At 32.3% G+C, this 19,904-nt stretch overlaps 2 protein-coding genes across 2 annotated transcripts; one reads left to right on the top strand and one right to left on the bottom strand.

Moving 5' to 3' along the window:
• Positions 1-7,834: 7,834 nt before the first annotated feature.
• Positions 7,835-10,326, top strand: LOC111007764 (3-ketoacyl-CoA synthase 4-like). The gene is made up of 2 exons (XM_022280240.2): positions 7,835-8,836; positions 9,539-10,326. Exons 1-2 carry the CDS (start codon positions 7,880-7,882, stop codon positions 10,067-10,069), a joined length of 1,488 nt encoding a protein of 495 aa, XP_022135932.2. The 5' UTR covers positions 7,835-7,879; the 3' UTR covers positions 10,070-10,326.
• Positions 10,327-13,006: 2,680 nt separating this feature from the next.
• On the bottom strand, positions 13,007-14,964 carry LOC111007854 (protein RADIALIS-like 3). Its single transcript, XM_022280379.2, has 2 exons — positions 14,624-14,964; positions 13,007-13,211 (listed from the first exon to the last, which is right to left on the bottom strand). Exons 1-2 carry the CDS (start codon positions 14,896-14,898, stop codon positions 13,184-13,186), a joined length of 303 nt encoding a protein of 100 aa, XP_022136071.2. The 5' UTR covers positions 14,899-14,964; the 3' UTR covers positions 13,007-13,183.
• Positions 14,965-19,904: the final 4,940 nt, after the last annotated feature.

The raw sequence follows: 19,904 nt of genomic DNA, 5'->3' as shown, positions 1-19,904 counted from the left end.
CCTCCTGAAATTCTGCAAAATTTGCACCAATTTTCTAGAATTAAAGTGATCAACGTGATCTGCAAAACATAACAGCACTAAGATTGATGTGGCTTTTGCCACACGAGCTCCCATGCTTGAGTAAGTATCGAGTAGTGAGAGTAGGATATTTAGGTATACCTTTAAGGTTTGGTTTACTTTCCTATTTATAGAAGTTTAATTCCGATCCCTCTACGGATTGTGGAATTCGAATCCTGATACATCTAGGAAATCTAGTCATCTAGGTCAACGTATCTTGTTATGGGTCCATAGTCGAATCAAGAGTGGGGACGCGATGGATTCGGGCCGACAGGCATCACAGCCGAGTCGGTTCTTCTGGAGTTCTCAATCGAGGGCCAAGAACGGCTCGATATCGAAAAGGTCTTAGCGCCGACCGCTAGTCGGCTGAGGAGCTAGCTTAGGTCGCCGAACACCGACCCCATTTCTGGTTCGTACCTTCTCTTGGCTCTTCTTCGGTCTTCTCTCGCTTCGTTGGATTTTCTCCCTATAACATTGACTATCAAGCTTTACAAGTTTGCTTTAGTTATTATTTTTTATAATACATAGTCTTTATTATACTATCTTTACTGAATAATATATGTAGGTGCTTACTAGTAAGTAAGTGTATCTGTTACCTAAGAATAGGTCAACTAGATAAAGCAAATATCTCCAAAGGTCGCGGATTCGAATCTCTAACCCTACATGTTGTTATACTAAATACATGTATACCACCATCTAAAATTTAATAGTATTTATTATACTTTTCCCTCTCTTCCATTATGTATTCTGTTAGGGAGACAAAAATTGACGAACCAATAAGAAGAGCTGATCTTAGGCTGAGGTATATGAAGCCTCAGAACCATTTTTCGAAGAGTAATAACTCTGCCACGAATATATATATATATATATCGGTCAAAGATACAGCTCAGCAAAAGATATAGCTAAACCAATAATATAGCTCTACCAAGAATATAGATTGGTCATGTTCTAATCCAAGCCGAGCTATACCACATCACCAACCCCATAACCGCTATTTAACTACCAAACTCATCCTTACCGTTAAATTCATGTTGGGAGTCACGCGACATGTAAGGTGGATAACAAGTGAGGCCCACTTCAAAATGCGTATAAGTATTGAAGTCTACTCCTTATGCAGGTATATGTAATTCTGATAGCTCGTCTTGAGAGTGAATACCTCATATTGAGACTGACTTGAGCATTAGAGGGTCTACTTTCTTTGTGCAGTCTTCCTTTGCATACCTCACCTAATCATAGGTTGGTCATATTTCCTTATAGGTCGATCATGTTCCCTTATAGGTCTACTCATTCAACTAGGAGGTTAGAATTTGACATCAACACACATTCATCCCTCTTAGTTGCTAATTTTTTAATGGCAGTAGGTTTTAAGGATTACACATTGAAAAGATAAGAGACCTAACAAGGGTTTGAGCTCTACTTCTCTTATTGCTAATTGGTTTTGAGATGAAATTGTAAGGATCCCACATTGAAAAGAAAAGAGACCTTACAATGGTTTATAATAGACATAGGCTACTTCTCTCATTGTCAATCGGTTTTGAGATGGAACCCTATGAATATTAATATGGTATCAGAGCCCAAAAGCTCAAACGAGCATCCGGGCTACTCCTCTCATAGCCAATCAATTTTGAGATAGAACTCCATGAAAATCAATAATAAGTAAGAGTTTGCAATGGAAAGAGATTACGGCTGTCGTGGACCTCAAAATCCAACATCTTTCGTAATTACGATATCTCTATCATTTCTCTCAATTTGAGTACTTTTATTTAACCTCGCTTTTGTTTCTCTTTACACGTTTCTCACGTACTTATTGAATGATATGGTTCTGGTGTCTTTTACCAAGAGCTTATGCTCTCCGTTCCAGTGGTTACTTGATGTCTTGGATAGGAACAAGTTATTTGTAATTAATTGAAGTCTTTGCATGAAGAAGGCCCGTCAAGTCGACTTGATCATTTTTCCCCAACTCTTTTTTGTCATTTAATGGTTGCATTTCTTACATTATTATATTTCAAGTACTATCATAATATTAAATGTCTAGCCATGAAACTATTACTTATATTATGAAAAAGTTTGTCGGGTAAAAGCATGTTAAGATAATATCATATCTTACTTATATTATAAGACTAAGAATTCAGCACTGGAATTTGATCATTGAGGATGAATCTTGTGAAATTTTGAATAGTATTTGTCCTAAAGATAACAAATAAACCTAGGAGTCAGGGAAGGTCAAATGTTGTATTGATGTGTTGTTAAAATATAGAGATACATAATGATGTGTCGCTCTCTGATGCAGTCCTAAATGTTGAAATTTCTTAAAACATAGTATATCTTATAGTTGAAATCTTTTTTTTTTTTTTAACATTTCGTAGTAAAACTTAGTGATTTGTTGCTCATTATTTGATGAATTCTTGTAATGAACATAAAATTGCAAGCTTCTAAGCAATAAGGAAAGGAAGTATATAATTGATCTATATATGTATGCTTTCAGGGTGTGTAGTTGTGTAATCTTGAAGACTAATTTTGTAAAATTTCTGACGTAGAAGAAAATCGAAGCCTCATGGATTACTTGTTTGTTTTACATGTATTTTGATACTTTCTACGGTGCAAGAAAAAATGTAATAGAATTTTGTATAAGAATATTTGTAGTTTAATGGATAGTTTTTTTTAGCATATTGTTTTGTGTTAAATGAATATTTAGGTTTCAATAATGAAATTTAGGTTCTAAAAGTACCCAAAAAAAAAAAAAACCGGGGGACCGTTGTCAATATGTCAAAAACATTTACAAAAGTTAGCAAAATAGCAACGACATTTAGTTTTTTCAAATATAGCACTTTTTTTTTACAGAAAAACGGAGGTCCAATAAATAACAACTTTACCAAATGATATACATTTGTAATATATCTCGCTACTAATATATGTATATAATATAACTCTGATATACTACTGATATGAGTGTCTATATAGTATGTATGTGATAGACATCTAATATAAATGTATGATATATTATTGATATGAGTATTTAATATACTATTGATAAGTTAAAATTTTTTGTTATATTTGAAAATCTAAAAAATAGAAATACATAAAATAGCTTTGTAGTTTCCACGGAAAAAAAAAAGGTATAATTGTTAGGCCATATATATATATATATATAATATATATTTTCAGGTAATAATGCAATAGCCCGGCGCTTTTATTAAATCCCAACGTGCCCGACGAGGTCCGACATTTTTTAATTACTTTTGTGGGCGTTCTTTTTTTTTGGTCCGAAAAAGGGAATTTTTTTCTGGCTGTCAATATTGGTTAATAGTCGGGCAGTTTCTTAGATGTCTATGTCAGCCAATTAATGCAATCACCTTATCGGGTTGGCTTGTAGTAAAATGAAAATATATATTGGAGAAATGAAGTAATATCACTTTACAGGTTGGACTAATAGAATCGAGATATAAGAAAAAAATCAAAGCGAACATAATTTAGTTGGTATATATCTCCTACTTGGAGAGGTTGTGAATTAGATCTCTATCTTCCCATGTTCTACTCAAAAATAAAAATAAATATAAATATATAGAAAAAAGGAAATTATACTCGGAAAACAACAAATTCAAAATTTCCCCTGTATGGTTCATATGCCGCCATTTCCTTTTCGTTGAAAAGGGTAGGAGTTATGGCTATAGAAAAGTGTGTAATTTTTCTGTTCATTTTAATATTTGGCATTGCTATGAATTTTATTATGAGTATTGATGTCGACTTTTTGATGATCTCCACGTAGGTGCCATGCAGATATCACATTGTACATCTTCATCTCCGAGTTTTGGTTACTTCTACGTATAAATCTTACATCGGTGTGATACTCTACTGAATGCAACTCGGATGCTTAAGTTAGAACTCAAGTAGGGGACCAAATGAGTATGGAGTAGAAAGAGTAAGAAGTAAATAATCACGTGGGAGTGAGGTCTGCTTGAGAGTATGTGCAGGATCATTATAAGGATTTTTGTAGGGAAAATGGGGCTTACATTTGCTCTTTTTCGGAGAGAGAGTGAGGGAGAGACAGATCGAGAAGGGGTCTCCTCCATTTGAGGCATCCACAAGAAAGTAATATGTCGCGTTAGGGGTCTATGGGGACCACCGACATCTTCTACTTTTCCCACTATTCTCGTTAATAGTGATTGTGATAGCATCCTAAATGCCCCCTGAGAATGTATCGCAGTATGGATACAAGGTGTCATTACCCTCTCATCGGCTGTCATCTATAGGCATTCAGGAGCACTCAACTCCATTGCCTGTGTGCTCGATCATTCTAGGTTTTTTCCTCAACCCAGCCCAAGTGGCTCGATGGATTTCTAACTCGTGGCACTTTTTACCTAATAATAATTATTATTATTATATACTTTTTTTTTTCTTTAAAGATTTTTTTTAGAACTTTTTTCTTTAAAGAATTATTATGTACTTGTAGGTATGGAAAAAAATACCTTATCATTTATATGGTGTGGAATATAAATTATTTGTGCAAGTTTTAGTAGTTATTGATCTTGGAAAATCTATTTTATCTCATATTGATTCAAATGAGTGAAAAAAACAAAAAAGAAAAGACCAAATGGTTGTGTCGATTGGTTGAAAGGGGTAAATTTGTTTGGATGTTAGGTAGTTTTTCCATTTTTATTTTAGTTTGTTGAGATCAACATTAATAGCGTTCATGTTGGGATTCTGGTAGACCAGTTCTCTCCGCTCTACGCACCAACTCGAATACTTCGGGACCAAATACCTGCAAAATCGAACAAAATCCTAATCCGATGTGACTTTAATCACACTGGCTCCGATGCCTAAGAAGATGAGAGATCACTAAACAAGTAAGACACTTGAAAGCGTAGTTCTTGCTTACTTTCAAGGGGTGACCCCCTCCCTATTTATAGTCGATTTGCCCCCTAGGGTTTTTTAGGATGCCAACCCTAGATTTGATATTCGTGGGCTTTGGGACGGGATGCCTCAAGCATCGGTAGAGGAATGGGGACAGGGCTCGATTCTGGGGTCCGAACGCCATACACTTGAAACAGGGACCGAGAGGGAAAAAGGAGAGCGTCGAGGGCCTTCTCGACCAAAGGCTGAGGAGGGGTCAGCGCTGAGGTGGGGTCGGTCCTTTGGTGGGCCGGCCTCCGTGCCTTGGGTCGGCACTGTCTGTCGATGGTCTCGGTTGTCCTTCCGAATGCAGTCGAATCTTCTACCATATTGCTCCATACATAACAAATAGATATATTGTCCTTATACTGCTTCTCTATGGCGCCTTTTACTTAGTTACTTTCAAGAACTCTCCTCGCACTTCAACTAAAGAGAGTCTTGTTAAACCTCGAAACAGTAGAAGAAATACTCTATGGTGCAAATGCTATTAGCTCCCTTCTTTGAAATGTTTGGTTGGAAAGGAACAATCGAACCTTCACAAACGTCTCCAGATCGAGTGATAATATATGGGAAGACGTCAATATCTCAACCTCATCCTGGTCTTGTAAATATCATATTTTCTATAATTATAACATCTATACCACCTCTCTTGATTGAAGTGCCTTCCTCCGGTCTCTTTTTTATTTACTTCTAATATAATATTTGTGTTAAGTACATAAAAAATGGATGTATAATTAATATGAATATTGTGATAAGTTACGTCAGCTTTTTTTTTGGTTAAAATATTCATATTGTGATAAGTTACCTAAGTTTTTTTTTTCTTTTTGTTAAAATAACATGTGAAGGTGAAGATTTGAATCTACTATTTTTTTGTTGGAAGATATGAACATTTAAATCCATAATCTTTTTGGCGTAGAATTTTACTATTCTTTAAGTTAGCGATAATATAGTTAAGTTAGTTATCAACAACGGATAAATGGATGTATAATTAATTTGAATATAATTTATATACATAAAGAAAAATGGTTCAATCAATATATTGACAGAAAATAAAATTTTTTCAATACAATAAAAGAAAAATTGTTCAATCAATATCAATAGCATTAAATAGTGTGATAGAGAGATTGCTGGGAAACACCAAAACAGCAAGTAGTGGAAGTTTTTTGCGAATTTAATTATACCATTTGTTAATATTTTTATTTCTTTTTTGTTTTTTTATTTGTTTTTGTTTTTTTAATGTTTCTCCTTTTTTATATAAATAAAGACAATCGTGGTGGATAACTATTTCTTATTTTTTATTTTCTAAATTTTTTTAATTAAAATTAAATATTCAAAATGTTTTATGGTATATTTAATTTTTAATATTTTTTGGAAAAAGAGACTTCATTGATGTATGTGAGAAACATACACAAAAAAAAGGAGGCCTATATAAAAGCATTTCAATTAAGAGATATAGTAGATGTATCGTAAGTACAAAAAAGATTAGATTTTGTAGACCAAAGAGAAGCAGTGACTTTGATGTCCTCCCAAATGTTGGTTGTAGTCTTCCAAAAACCTGTAAATGTTCGGTGATTTCTTTCTAACCAAGTATGCCAAAAAATAGCACTTATAGCATTGCTCCATAATATACAAACTTCTGGTTAGAGAGAGGAATGCTAAGGTTTTCTGTGATGAATAAATCGACTTGGCAAGAAATCGCACTTTGGACCTGAAAAATGTAGAAGAGACGATGCCATAAACTTGCAGTAAAAGGGCAATTAAGGGCAATGAAGGAAAATATGGTCCAAAGTTTAAAGGAAAATATTTAATTTTTAATATTCATTTATACATTTTATAAATTAAGAATGATAACATAATATATTATTTATGTCTTGGAAAAAAAAAATAGAAAAGAACAAGAAACTTGAGTTTGTACTTGTTCAAAAGTTTCTACACAATTTTAGAAACCTTTTTGAAAATGAAAAACAAAAACAGAAATAGTTATCCAATACTTATATTTTAAAAGAGTTACTCTTTTTCCAAAAAAAAAAAATATTTCAAAAGAGTTAGAACTTTTTTTTTTCCTTTTTAGGGATCCCAACCATCAAATCTCATTTGATTTTGAGGCAATATTCTAGTCAGTTCGGGAATAATTTTAGAATGAGTGATTTTAATCAAAGAGATTTAATGATAATTTGATTTTTATATAATTATTTTAGGGTTTGGTTACGCATTCTTCTAAGTGATTTTTATATAATTAAAATTGATTTGTAATATGATTAATATTTGAAGTTTAAAAAAATATATATTTGAAATTTAAAGAGAGAATTTGACAAAGTTTTAGAGGGAGAAAAGATGAGGGAGAAATTTTAGAGGGTTTGAGACAAAAATTTTAGATAGAGAAAAAAACTTAAAAAATATGGAAAATAAAAATTTAGAGAAAAATAAGAATTTAGAGAAAGATTATAAAATTTTTATAAATTATAGTAAATAAACCAAATTAAAGATAAATTAAGTTAGAGAACGACCAAAATTTTAGAAATGAAAAAAAAAATTCTCAAATTTTGAAGTTTAAAATGAGGTAAAATAGAGAGAAAAGTTTGAAATTAAGACAATAATTTTTTGAAAAACAAATTTCCCATGCTTTTTTTTTTTTCAATTTTCTTGAGTTTAACAAGGGAGTAGTAGCTAGAATTAAAACTTCTAACCCTTTGGGGTAGGTAGTGTGGTAGCTAAAATTAAAACCACTAACCCTTTCAAGAGGTCAAGTAATTTGGTAGCTAGAATTAAAACTTCTAACCCTTTCGAGAGGTAAGTAATGTCTCGAGATTATCTTGAACCCATTTGAACTTATCAACCCTTTCTAAACTCAGCATCCATTCTCTATATATAACACATCAATTTGCTCTTTCATTCCATCTAAAGCTGATAAGCTTAATCTCAAATACAATTCATGAGCTCCAAGTCAACCACAAACACCATGGTGAATGGCTTTCAAAAGCTCCCAAATTTCTTACAAAAGGTGACAATTTTGGGTTATCACTACTTCATAACCCACTTTCTCAAGCTTTGTTTGATCCCTCTAATGGCTTTTGTCACTCTTGAGGCTTTCCATATGAGCTCATATGACATTCTCCATCTTCACCCCAATCTCCTTATCCTTGTTGCTATTTTGGGACTCACTCTCTTCACCATGACCCGTCAACGATCCGTCGTCTACCTCATCGACTTCTCCTGCTACCGATCGACACCGCCACGCTGTTTAAAGTTTACATCTGATACGTTTATGGAGCACATGAAGCAGACCGGTTTCTTTGATGATACGTCGCTTGAGTTTCAAAGCAAGATACTCAGGCGGTCAGGCATCTGTGAAGAGACGACCGCTCCTGAAGCTATGATGTGTATTCCACCCCAGTCGACGCTCAAGACGGCGAGAGAAGAAGCCGAGACTGTGATATTCGGTGCCTTAGACAATTTATTCGCCAATAATATCAACGTCAAACCCGAAGACATCGGTATCCTTGTCGTCAGCAGCGGAACCTTCAGCCCTTTGCCTTCACTTTCCTCCACGATTGTGAACAAATACAAGATGAAAAGCAACATCAGGAGCTTTAACTTGGGTGGAATGGGGTGCAGTTCTGGAGTGATAGCCATTGATCTAGCCAAGAACATGCTCCAAGTTCACAAAGACAGCTACGCCATTGTTGTTACCACAGAGAACATCACGCGTAATTGGTACCCCGGGAACAAGAAGGAAATGTTGATACCCTTGTGCTTGTTTCGTGTCGGTGGCGCCGCGGTTCTTCTCTCCAACCGGAACTCCGACCGGTGGCGTGCAAAGTACAAGCTAGTTCATCTGGTGAGGACACACAAAGGGGCGAATGACACTGCATTCAAATGCATATATCAGGCAAGATCGTTGCTCATATATCCATCAATATATATCCCTAAATTATAAGGTTTGATATCAAAAAAATAAAAAAGATTATTAATACTAATAATAAGATTTATGTTAAATTATAAGTTTGTCTAGGGCCTAACAAGGATTTATAATATAAGTGGGCTACTCCTCTCATTGACAATTAATTTTGAGATGGAACCCATGAATGTTTATATAGTATCAAAAACCAAAAGATCAAACGACCATCCGGTCCAAAAATGGAATCTGACTAAGATCGGTGAACTCAAAAGAAGTACCATCTCGAGAGGCATGATAAGTAATCTGATAAGAGTTTATAATATAAGTAGGATATTCTTTCCAATTGATTTTAAGATAGAATCCTATAAATATTAAGTTCATATGAGTTAGTTAAATATTCAGAGTTATTAGATTAATTTAGTCCATATACTAATTTAATTTATGTTTAATTGTTTTCTAAACTTTAACAGGACTCTATTGTTAATTTCAAAATGTCAATTTCATTCATTGTGTTTCTATTTAAAGGTTACGTAGTAAGCTAATTTTCAATCGGATTCAGACATTTGGTAGTGTAAACGTGAAAACAAAAATAACCAAAGAGTCTTACTTATAGCTAATTTAAGAAGCACAAACTACTTATTTATTAATTGACATTATTGACATAAACATATCTTTAATTATCATTGATATCAGGAGGAAGACGATGTTGGGATCACTGGCGTCTCGCTATCCAAAGATGTCGTGGCCACAGCGGGCAACGCTCTAAGGACAAACATCAGAACTCTTGGGCCTTTGGTTCTTCCATTCCGCGAGCTACTTCACTTCACCACCACGTTCGTCGCTAAGAAGCTCTTGAACCCTAAGATGAAGGGTTACATTCCAGATTTCAAGGTTGCGTTGGAGCATTTCTGCATCCATTCCGGAGGGAGGGCGGTGATCGACGAGCTCGGGAAGAAGCTTCGGCTTTCAGCAGTGGACATCGAGGCGTCGAGGATGACACTGCATAGGTTTGGGAACACATCTTCAAGCTCCATATGGTACGAATTGGCGTACACAGAGTGCAAAGGTAGGGTTTTGAAGGGACACCGCGTTTGGCAGATTGCTTTAGGGAGTGGTTTCAAATGCAACAGTGCAGTGTGGGTGGCTCTCATGGATGTCAAGCCATCTCCAAACAGTCCTTGGGAAGATTGTATCATAAGGTACCCCATTGTAGAAAATTGTTGATCTCTAGGGTTTCTCTCCAATTTATTAGACAAAAAGGAGGTATAAATTTAAATTATTTTAGGCCAACTTAGGCACGAATAAGGTCGTAGATTCGAATTTCTAGCGAGATGTTTTTGAATGTTACACATATAAAGGAGTGTTTGGATAAATGGAAGAAATGTATTATGAAGCAATGTTTTTGATTCTGTTGTGTGGGATATTTGCTCGGATTGAAATAAGCGCTCTTTGTAGAAGTTCACAAATCCAAGGTTCGGCTTTGAGACGACATGTATTAAAACAGACTTTCTCTGGGCGGACAAAATCGTCTTTTTTATAGCTAATATATATCTACCACTCGTAGCATTATATTTCTCAAATAGGAATTATATTGTTAAAAAAAAAAGGAAAGAAATAAAGGGTTAGTCTAAAATAATTGAATGACCTCAATATAACATCAAATAATATTGATATAACTATAATACGATATATCACTTGTTAAATCTTAAATGATAAATTACTAATTAATTTCATAATAAACATTGATTATCTTAATTTCTAAAAACTTAAAGAAGTAATTTTTTTTTAAATCAGTTCATCTTTGTTAATTGAGTGGTCCATATAAAATATGATGATTTACATCTTACACCTAAATATGAAAATAGTTTCTTTTAGACTATATATGATATACATTTTTTAATTAACTTCAAATTATTTATTTATTATTGTTTTTTCTATTTTAATTTTTTGGAATCGATGGCGTGTGGCTTAACTAGATCCCTATAATTAAGACTCTATTGCGTGAGTTGGGCAATGCTACCCCTGCTGAGGACGACTTGAACCAAATTCTCATGCTAGGTGATAGTACAAGGTCTAAGACTCTTTTTACTATGCCATTTCCGAGAGAAAATTAACTTCATATTATTGTTTCAAATTATTTTTTTTTTCAGAACATCAAATTACCTTATTTCAAAAGTACTTTCTAAAGAACTACACCCATTTGTATAGAAATATTCCTTTGAGCCACGAGAATATGACCAAACAACCGATTTCTTTGTTTTAACATTGTAAGAACAAAGGGGAATTGGAATAAAGCACACCACGAATAAATGTGTACTAGATGCCCTCAAAGTTAAGCTATCTCAAGGTCCAACATTGTTTTTTGGTGACTTTTTTCTTTTTATTTCAATCCTATTTTTTAATTAATGTGTTAAATATTTGATGAATTGGATTTTTGTTGGATTGATAACGAAAGCAAAACTAACTCGAGAATCATGCTTATCGAATTATTAGAATCAACAACATAGGAGAAGAACAATCAAATTTGTATCCAATCACATTATATACTATATAATCGAATTCAGCAGTACCTCAATATCTAAGCACACTAGAATTCAAGTTTCTATCTGACAAATAGGAAGGCGGAAAACTGATACGTTTAGCGCATTGGAGACCATGATAACCCTTCTATTCCATTTCATATAGACTCTTCCGTAGAACTTCATTAAGTGCACTGGATACTGGAATACCTGGATTATGCCTTCTCGGTGGATGTTGTCGAAGCCTTAACAGTGGAGGAGGGTCTGAAGCTAGCACTGGATACTGGGAATTTCTCCAGTCCAAGTCGAGATGCGCACAATGAAGATGATTTATCAAAGGTTCGGTTGATTATTCAAAAGGCAAAGAAATGTATAGCAAATCAGCTCCATGAAACTTACAATTTTACAAAACGAGAAGGAAATGGGTTGCTCATTTTTTGGCGAGGCGGGCATTGCAGAAGAAGGAAAACGTGATCTCGTGCAACGCTGTGGGTTCTATATATATTATGGTCAATTTGGTTGGAAATGAACAATAGAACCTTCACATATCTGTCTCTAAGACTTTCAATCATCTTTTGGGATGATATTATTGTTTTAGCTTCCTCTTGGTCATCCAAATCCAAGTTTTTTTTTTAATCATGATATATCTTTCATTTCTCTAAATTGGAGTGCTTTCATTTAGCCTCCCCTATTTTGTATGTTTCTCACATACCTAATGAAATGGTTCCGATATCTTTAAAAAAAAAAAAAGAGAACGCCATTTGGATAGATTGTAATTTGGGGATTTCATCTATTTAGTTTCCTTTATTGCTTTTCCGCTCAAAAAAAAAAAAAAACTTCATTATGTAGTAAGACTTATTGGAAATCCACCCACTCTACACTCAATGAAAATTTCGTAGGTCTATTAAATTATAGATCACTTTAGTTGGTTGATTAAATAGCTTAATAATATAATTATGTTACTATGTAGTCCACTTTTTCTTTTTTTTTTTTAACATTTGTAGTCCACATTTTATTATTAGAATATGTATCCAAACATTTTAACAATTGTATCCTGAATATACATGGTCAATTCCCGCAAACCATCTTTTGCTATAATGATATATTTAGTCTAATTAATTGCAGATTCGTAATATGATAAAATATTTTCTAAAAATAGCACAACGGGGTGGATTCATATATCAAAGATGTAATTTATGTTGTGTAATATCAGTTATAAAAAATGGTATATAAGTAATATACTTTATCATATAAAGGGTAAATCATATACTTTACTTATATACATCATTAATATACGAAGAAAAAGATTAATACACGGCCCTGCATATAAGAACAAATTCCTAAGGTACGTAGGTGGTCATTAGTGGGTTTTAAACCCGTAATTTACTCTAATCGTTTTAGACCAATGAAGCACTCCGCTAGAATAACTTTTCTGTATTATTTGTAAATTTTCAAGGACCCTTAGCTTTCTGAATTTTCAATCATATTTTAAAAATAAACAAATTCTATTAGAAACTAGCCGTTTACCGTGTGTTCATTTTAATTAACATTTTTTGAGAAGTAGATTACAGAGTCCAGAAATCATGATTATATTGAGTAGATCAAAGATTTTATTCTTTTCTAAAACAAATAAAAAATGAAATGATAATCAAATGGATCGTTGTACACTTTATTGAGAGAATTCTGATTTAAAAGATAAACATCAAAATATGTATATGTGAGAATCCAACCAGCCAAGTGAGCCATTTTTGTTCAACCATTTATAAACTTTGGAATATGAATGAGAGGTTGAAAGATGACAGTGCAATGGTAGGCAACTTTATCGCAGCTTAAGATACTTCAGCAGCCTACGAAAATTAGCAAATGAACATTAAGGGGAAAAAAAATAAAAAGCATTCAACTACCCCATTTAGCTTATTCTTTTTTAAAGAAAAAAAAAATATTTGAAACCCTTTCCTTCAAAAAGGTACGTGAGAAATATACAGAGTACAGAAAAAAAAAGTCGGAAGAAAGCACTCAAGTTAAGGAAAATTATAGAGATATCGTAGTCAAACCTAAAATCTCAATATCTTCACAAAGATGAACGCATGATTTTGGAGAGTCCGAAAAAAGTCTGTTGTTTCTTTTTCATCCAAATGAACGAGAATAACAATCCCACAGCATTCACAGCATTGCTCGAGAAGAAGAGGGAGAGAGTCGAATTTAATTTTATTAAAATGAATTCTTAAACTTAAACTAGTGGCAAAAAGTTGGCACTCTTTTAAAATGTTGTGTATTTGTTTTGTTTGGATGAATCTTACATTTTTGTGTAGGTGTTTTTTTTTTTTTGTGACATTTGAGTTATAGGTTTATGTATTTTGTGGTTTTATTTTGGGAGTTTTTTTTTGTTACTCAAATTTGAGAACAATAATTAAGGCTCATTTCAGTTCTGATGTTCAATTTGATAGGATTAAAATCTTTAAGAAAGATTCATCATTTTATCTTATAATACATAACCCAACGATCAATTTTACCTTCAACCTAACTTCATCTAATTAAATCTTAAACTTGAACAAATGGTAAATAATTTCATACCTCCTCAAAAATAATAATAAAATAGTTCCCAAGGTAACTAAAAAAAAAAAAAAAGACTCAAAATCAGGTCACACTAGTATATCCAAACTCAACCATAAAATACTCAAGTCTAGTCATAAAATTTATTCACATACAAAATTACCGAAACTAAGTAATAAAATGTAAAAATCCAACCAAGAATATTTAACATATCAAAAAACAACTAGTACCAAAAAAAAATGGAAAAAATATCATCAAACTACAATGATTAGAAATACTTCCAAAACTATTTCTAAATAAACAATATAGTTAAGATAAAAAGAAAATACTTTAGATTCTTTGAGAACCCAAATCTTATCTTCACTGTGTTGAAAAATCGAGAACAAATTATTTTAAAAAAAATTCTCGATTTCTACATTTATCTCACTTAATTATCAAATATTTAATGGTGAGGAAGACAAGATTCTAATTATTTTTTAAAGATAATTTGCATTGAATAAGTCAAAAGTTTATATCTCCTCCCAAGTCCCACCTACTTAAACTTGAAAAAAATAAAATAATAAGTTGCTAAAAATTCCTTCTACCATATCTATAATTTGGGGGAAAAACTAAAAAACATGCATAAAAATATCTTCAAGAAAAAAGAACTTATAAAAATATCGTGGAGCTAAATATCTTTGAATCTTCCATCATATTCTTCACTAACCTCAACTCCTCATCGGCATTGCCGGCGGCGACGGCGGAGGCTCTGTAATTGGGGATGGGAACGCGGCCGGACTCGATCCGCCGGAGATCTTCCAAGAGAATCTGGTAGTGACGTTTGACTTCGTCGGCGGACTTGCCGCCGACGGCGTTGGCAATATTCTGCCATCTCTCCGGCGTTTCTTTGTCGTACAAAGCCAATGCCTTCTCGAACAGCTTGTTTTGCTTCGCCGTCCAAGTTGCCTCCGGCCGCTGCTGCTTCAGAGAGCTCGAAGCCATTGATATGGACAAAAATGGGAGATGGGGTTTCTTTTTTTGTGGAGATTATGGAGAAACGAGAGAGATTTATATATATATTCGAGAGGGGCTGTGGGTTGAAGCCAGTTGGAAGAATCTGTGTCGGCGAGTGTGACTGGTTTTGCTTTTGAGCCACAAGTGTGGAGAGAAGATAAAAAGAATCATTATCAAAAAGGATGAAAAGGGTGTTTGATTTTTCTTCAAAACATTAGATGAGTTTTGTTTAAGGGGCGTTTGGAGCAGGGGTTCGATATCAAAGTGGGAAGGTCCTGTATTTGAACATATGCGAGGGTTGAGAATTCATATATATATGAATTAAATTCAGTCAACCCCATCAGCTAAAACTTTTGGGGTGGGGGATAGTTTATTTATTTTTTACGGTTTGAATCTCGGAAATTAGATTTGGTTATTTGGGTTACTATTGAAACTAGCAACAAACTCAAGTTTAGCAAATTCACCTAGCAAACAAATGAGTTCTCAAAATCTTAAACAAAACTCATCCTAACTTAAACCCGAACCTGGACACCCCAAACACCTCCTAGGAGTTTGTTTCTAGAAATTATTTGAGCTAAATGATAAAGTTTTAGGACTCGTTCGAGAGAAGCAGAAACGACTCGTGAAGCTGTCAAATTGTTGACATATGACTACTATCTAGGAGCTAGTAACTATGTGATTGATGACCACACAATTATAAACAACTTTTCATTTTGAACAAATCTTATCTCCAAAGTTTAAAATTACAGCATTAATTCATGGTTGAATTGAGAAAGAAAAAGGCTTTTTCAATTTTTATAGCATTTCTCCAAGTTGGGTTGCTTTCAAACCAAACCAAAACAAAGTTGTTTTGTAGCTCTTGGAAATCGAGAACCTTAATTTGTTAATGGAAGATGGATTTGAACTGTTTGATGAAATGTCACAGTGAAATTTCAACCATTGTATTGTTGAGTTGAGCCCTTTGTCTTCATCCTCGCAAGGAAATTAATATTTGCTATGGATAATGTTTGCCCATTTACACGCTTTGAAGCCATGGAAATGGAATCCTATCAACAAAGGATTTTTCTCAGTTTCTTTTATGAGTGTTGTGTCAGAGAACTTGGTTGCTTGACTGCAAAATTTTGAGGCTCGAATTTCCAGGTGGATCCAATTGGTTGACCTAACATTATTTATGCTTGTCCAGATAGATATCGATCTAAATTAAATTTATCATAATTCATCAATTTAAGCTTTTGAATTTATTAGTAATTTAGCTGGGTTTTAAGATGGTGTCAAAATAGGAAGTTTTGTACCCGGTCTGTTTGATCATGCGGTCAATTTGAAATATTAACGCACAGTCGTTATTTTCAAAATGAGTGTGGTGTTTAGAATATTTTTAAAAATGGTTTTTTTTTGTAATATTGTTTTTAGAATCCTAAACAAATCCATACAAAATGATTATATAAGAAAATAAATAAGCTCTTATAGTGGGAACACGTTTTTTTTTTTTTTTTGCTAACCTATTCTATCTAGTATTTTTATTTTCCCAACAGTTTATACATGAACTAATTGTAAATATGATATAAAGTGCCCTTTATAGCAATTTTATGGTAGTTTTCTTCTTTTTGAAGCCATGCATAAAATTAGTATAAGCTGTTTCTTTTCTCATAAACTTCTATTATAAAAACATTTTTAAAATCATAGCATAAAACGAAAATGAATATTTTTTAAAAAAATTTGTCCAAGATTTAAAAAGTGTTCTTAAAAATAAATAACTTGGACAAAAAGAAATATTAATAAAAGACTAATATTTTGAAAATTTTAGAACTACAAATATAATAATGCATAACAATACTGAAATAAACTAAAATCATGCCAGAGCTCATAAGACCTGTATATGAGAGAAGCTTCTTGTTTTTGTATATTTCAATTACCGATGAACTATGTTCACTTTTGCGAGAAACGTTTAATGGAAGTTGAATTCTGTTTTACACATGTTTTGAAAAATGTATATCTACTAATTTTCCATATCCTCATTTAAATCCTATCTCAAATAAAAAAAATTAAAAGAAAAAAAAAACTCACATGCCTATCCCTATTTTAATGTATAAATTAATGTCTCTATTATATGAGTGAAGATTCTATCTATTACCAAGTAGATTATTAATCACCATTCACCGAACTCTTGAAAAGAAGCAAGCTTCAATCGTTTTCTTCAAAATTAACGCCCTCGTTGCAGAGAGGTTAAAGAGCTTTCAAATGCCAAAGTGATCTTTCATTATCTTGTCTCATATCGTTGCGATAGTACACACCTTCAAATTTAAGTTATTTTCCCCTACAATGTTTATCATGTGTGACCCTACACAAAAATTTAAGATAGAAATTGAATGATGAGTGAAAAGAACCGGTCATACCTAGCACATGTTTCACTTTCTCTTACAACAATATCGATGGTATACACTTTTTATAGATTATAATGTCATACATCTGCTGTTAACAAATTTATGTTATTAAGAATGTAGGAGGAAAGATTAAATTTATCCCAACCCATTATAGTTCATATATTACTCATATGTAAAAAGTTGCATTTAGGGAAAAAAACACATAGGACAAACTAAAAGAAAATAATTATTCAAATATATATCATCTTTCCATTGAATTCTTATTCCTTGTAAGGAAAAAAGAAGAAACCATTTTGAAAAGAAAAGGTGATTGATTAAGAGAATGAGTCAAATGGTCCAAATTCCATTGAATTCAACTTTTTCCCCACAAAAGTTAGAAAATCAAATTGGGATCTTGTTGAGTACAAGACACATAAATGTCCAAAGGGAAGCTTGGCCCATCAAGCCAAGTTGCCCAACCAACTAGCCAGGTTTTCTTTAATTTGATAAAGGGAAAATCGAATAATAATGTGAGAAAATTCTTATTATATCATACATCCAACCAACAACAATAATAAATGGTATTTTCAATTTTTTTTTATTACCCAGAAGTCGACTGCCCTCTATTTTACTCATATACATATGCAAAGCGTCATTGTTTGATGGAATTGTATTGCTTGTGGTTTGAACCTAAACCTAAACCTATAACCTCAAGGATATTCCTTGAAGCTCCAAACGACTCAAACTATCCTTTAGGGACAGATGATATTTTCAATTATTCAAAAAAAATAAATAAATAGTAGTTTCATTTTGAAACCTTTACATTTATTTCATTCTAGTCTTTAAATTTTGAAAATGTTATATTCTCGAATGTTATTTTTCATTCTTCAACCCATTTTTTTTAAAAAAATATCACACCACAAATATGGAAGTAGTAATTTGAACCTACAAATGTAGAGATGGTCGGTCAAACGTTTAATTTTAGGGAATATAATCGATATCTTAGATGTTGAAGTATGTTAGAATAAATTAACGAGGTCTTTTTATCATGTGCTCATGAATGTTTATTTTTATCTTTGTTGTTAAATTTCTATATTGCATATATATAACAAATATCTGTCTTTCATTCTCAAGTTTAATATCATGCTCAATCCATGTGGCTTCAAATTCAAGTCCACATAATATCACACAAGATTTTTATTCAATTCCCATATGAAAATTTAATTAAGTTCATGCAAACAATGTATACTTATGTTTCATGGTTTACTTCAAATTTTTTGGGAACTCTTGGTTAAATTTTAACATAAACAAGTTTTTTTTTTAATTTACAAATTCTGGCTAGGTTTCTAAAAAATGCTTAATATATATATATATGTATAGACACACATAAAGTAATCAAACCAGGCTTTAACAACATAATTTTTTTATCTAAAATACTAAGAAATCAAAACAAAGCATTTTAAGGTCGGTTTGATAACATTTACGTTTTTTGTTTCTCGTTTCTAATTTTATTTTAGAAATTTAAACATTGACATCTATTTGTTTTTCTTGTTCTTTTTTAGAAACATTCTCAAAATTGTATAAAAATTTTGGAAATAATAAAAACAAGTTTCTTATTTTTGTTTCCAATTTGTTCCAAAACATAAATAAAAATATTCTCAAAAATATTCTTTTAGAAACATTCTCAAAATTGTATAAAAATTTTGGAAATAATAAAAACAAGATTCTTGTTTCTATTTCTAATTTGTTCTAAAACATAAATAAATATATTGTTTTATCATTCTTGAATCCATGGGTGTTGGAGCCATCCAATTCTATTTTTCTTTATTAAAAAATGATGAAACATAAGCAAGAAATAGGAAGCTTACTAAACGAGTCTTTAGTTAAAAAATGAATATTATAAGAAAACAGAGATGAAAAAAGAAAAAAAAATAGAAAGAAGAGAGTGGTCCTAAAATGATTGGATAACTTTCTTTGATGTATTTGTGTCAACATTATCTATGGCCCAACCATGGAAAGTATCCATTCATCATCTCCAAATAACCAATTAATTTCCCTTTAGGCTGCCTTTGGAGAGCTTGAAGTTTTATGAATCAAAACAAATGGGTCTTAATCACATAAAGAAATAAGAATTGTGACTTTTCAAGAGGAAAAGGAGCAATCCACCACTAGCAAAGCATATGATACTTGGAGATGATAAAAGTGCACAATATTTCAAAAAGAAAGAAAAGATTTCTTGACATCTAAAAAAGTTTTTTTGTTTGGAATATACAACGACTCATTTTGATTACGATGTTGTTTTTCGTTTCTCATTCTTTCAAATAAAATGTCAAATTAAGTAGTAAGTTATTTGTGTCATTTTTTGCTCTTTTAAAATACTACACTATGTATTTAACATGTGTTTTTAAAATCTAAGACTTCACTTGATAACGATCTTGATAATAGATTTTCATCGACATGTTAACATTCCTATCGATATTTTTTATTTGTCAATGGATTCAACAAAAATATCACTAAAGTGAATATAATATTAATAATTTTAATTTTTAACTTATTTTAAAATGATGAGATGCTTCTTTGTTAGTTTAAATTTTTTTTATAAATTTTTATTTTTAATGATTTTTTCATAAATAT

This window comes from Momordica charantia (genome assembly GCF_013281855.1).
Source record: "Momordica charantia cultivar OHB3-1 chromosome 4 unlocalized genomic scaffold, Mcharantia_2.0 BLBB01000004.1, whole genome shotgun sequence".
Taxonomy (NCBI): domain Eukaryota; kingdom Viridiplantae; phylum Streptophyta; class Magnoliopsida; order Cucurbitales; family Cucurbitaceae; genus Momordica; species Momordica charantia.
Note: the sequence above shows the minus strand (reverse complement) of the source record. Positions and strands in the feature narration are given on the sequence as shown.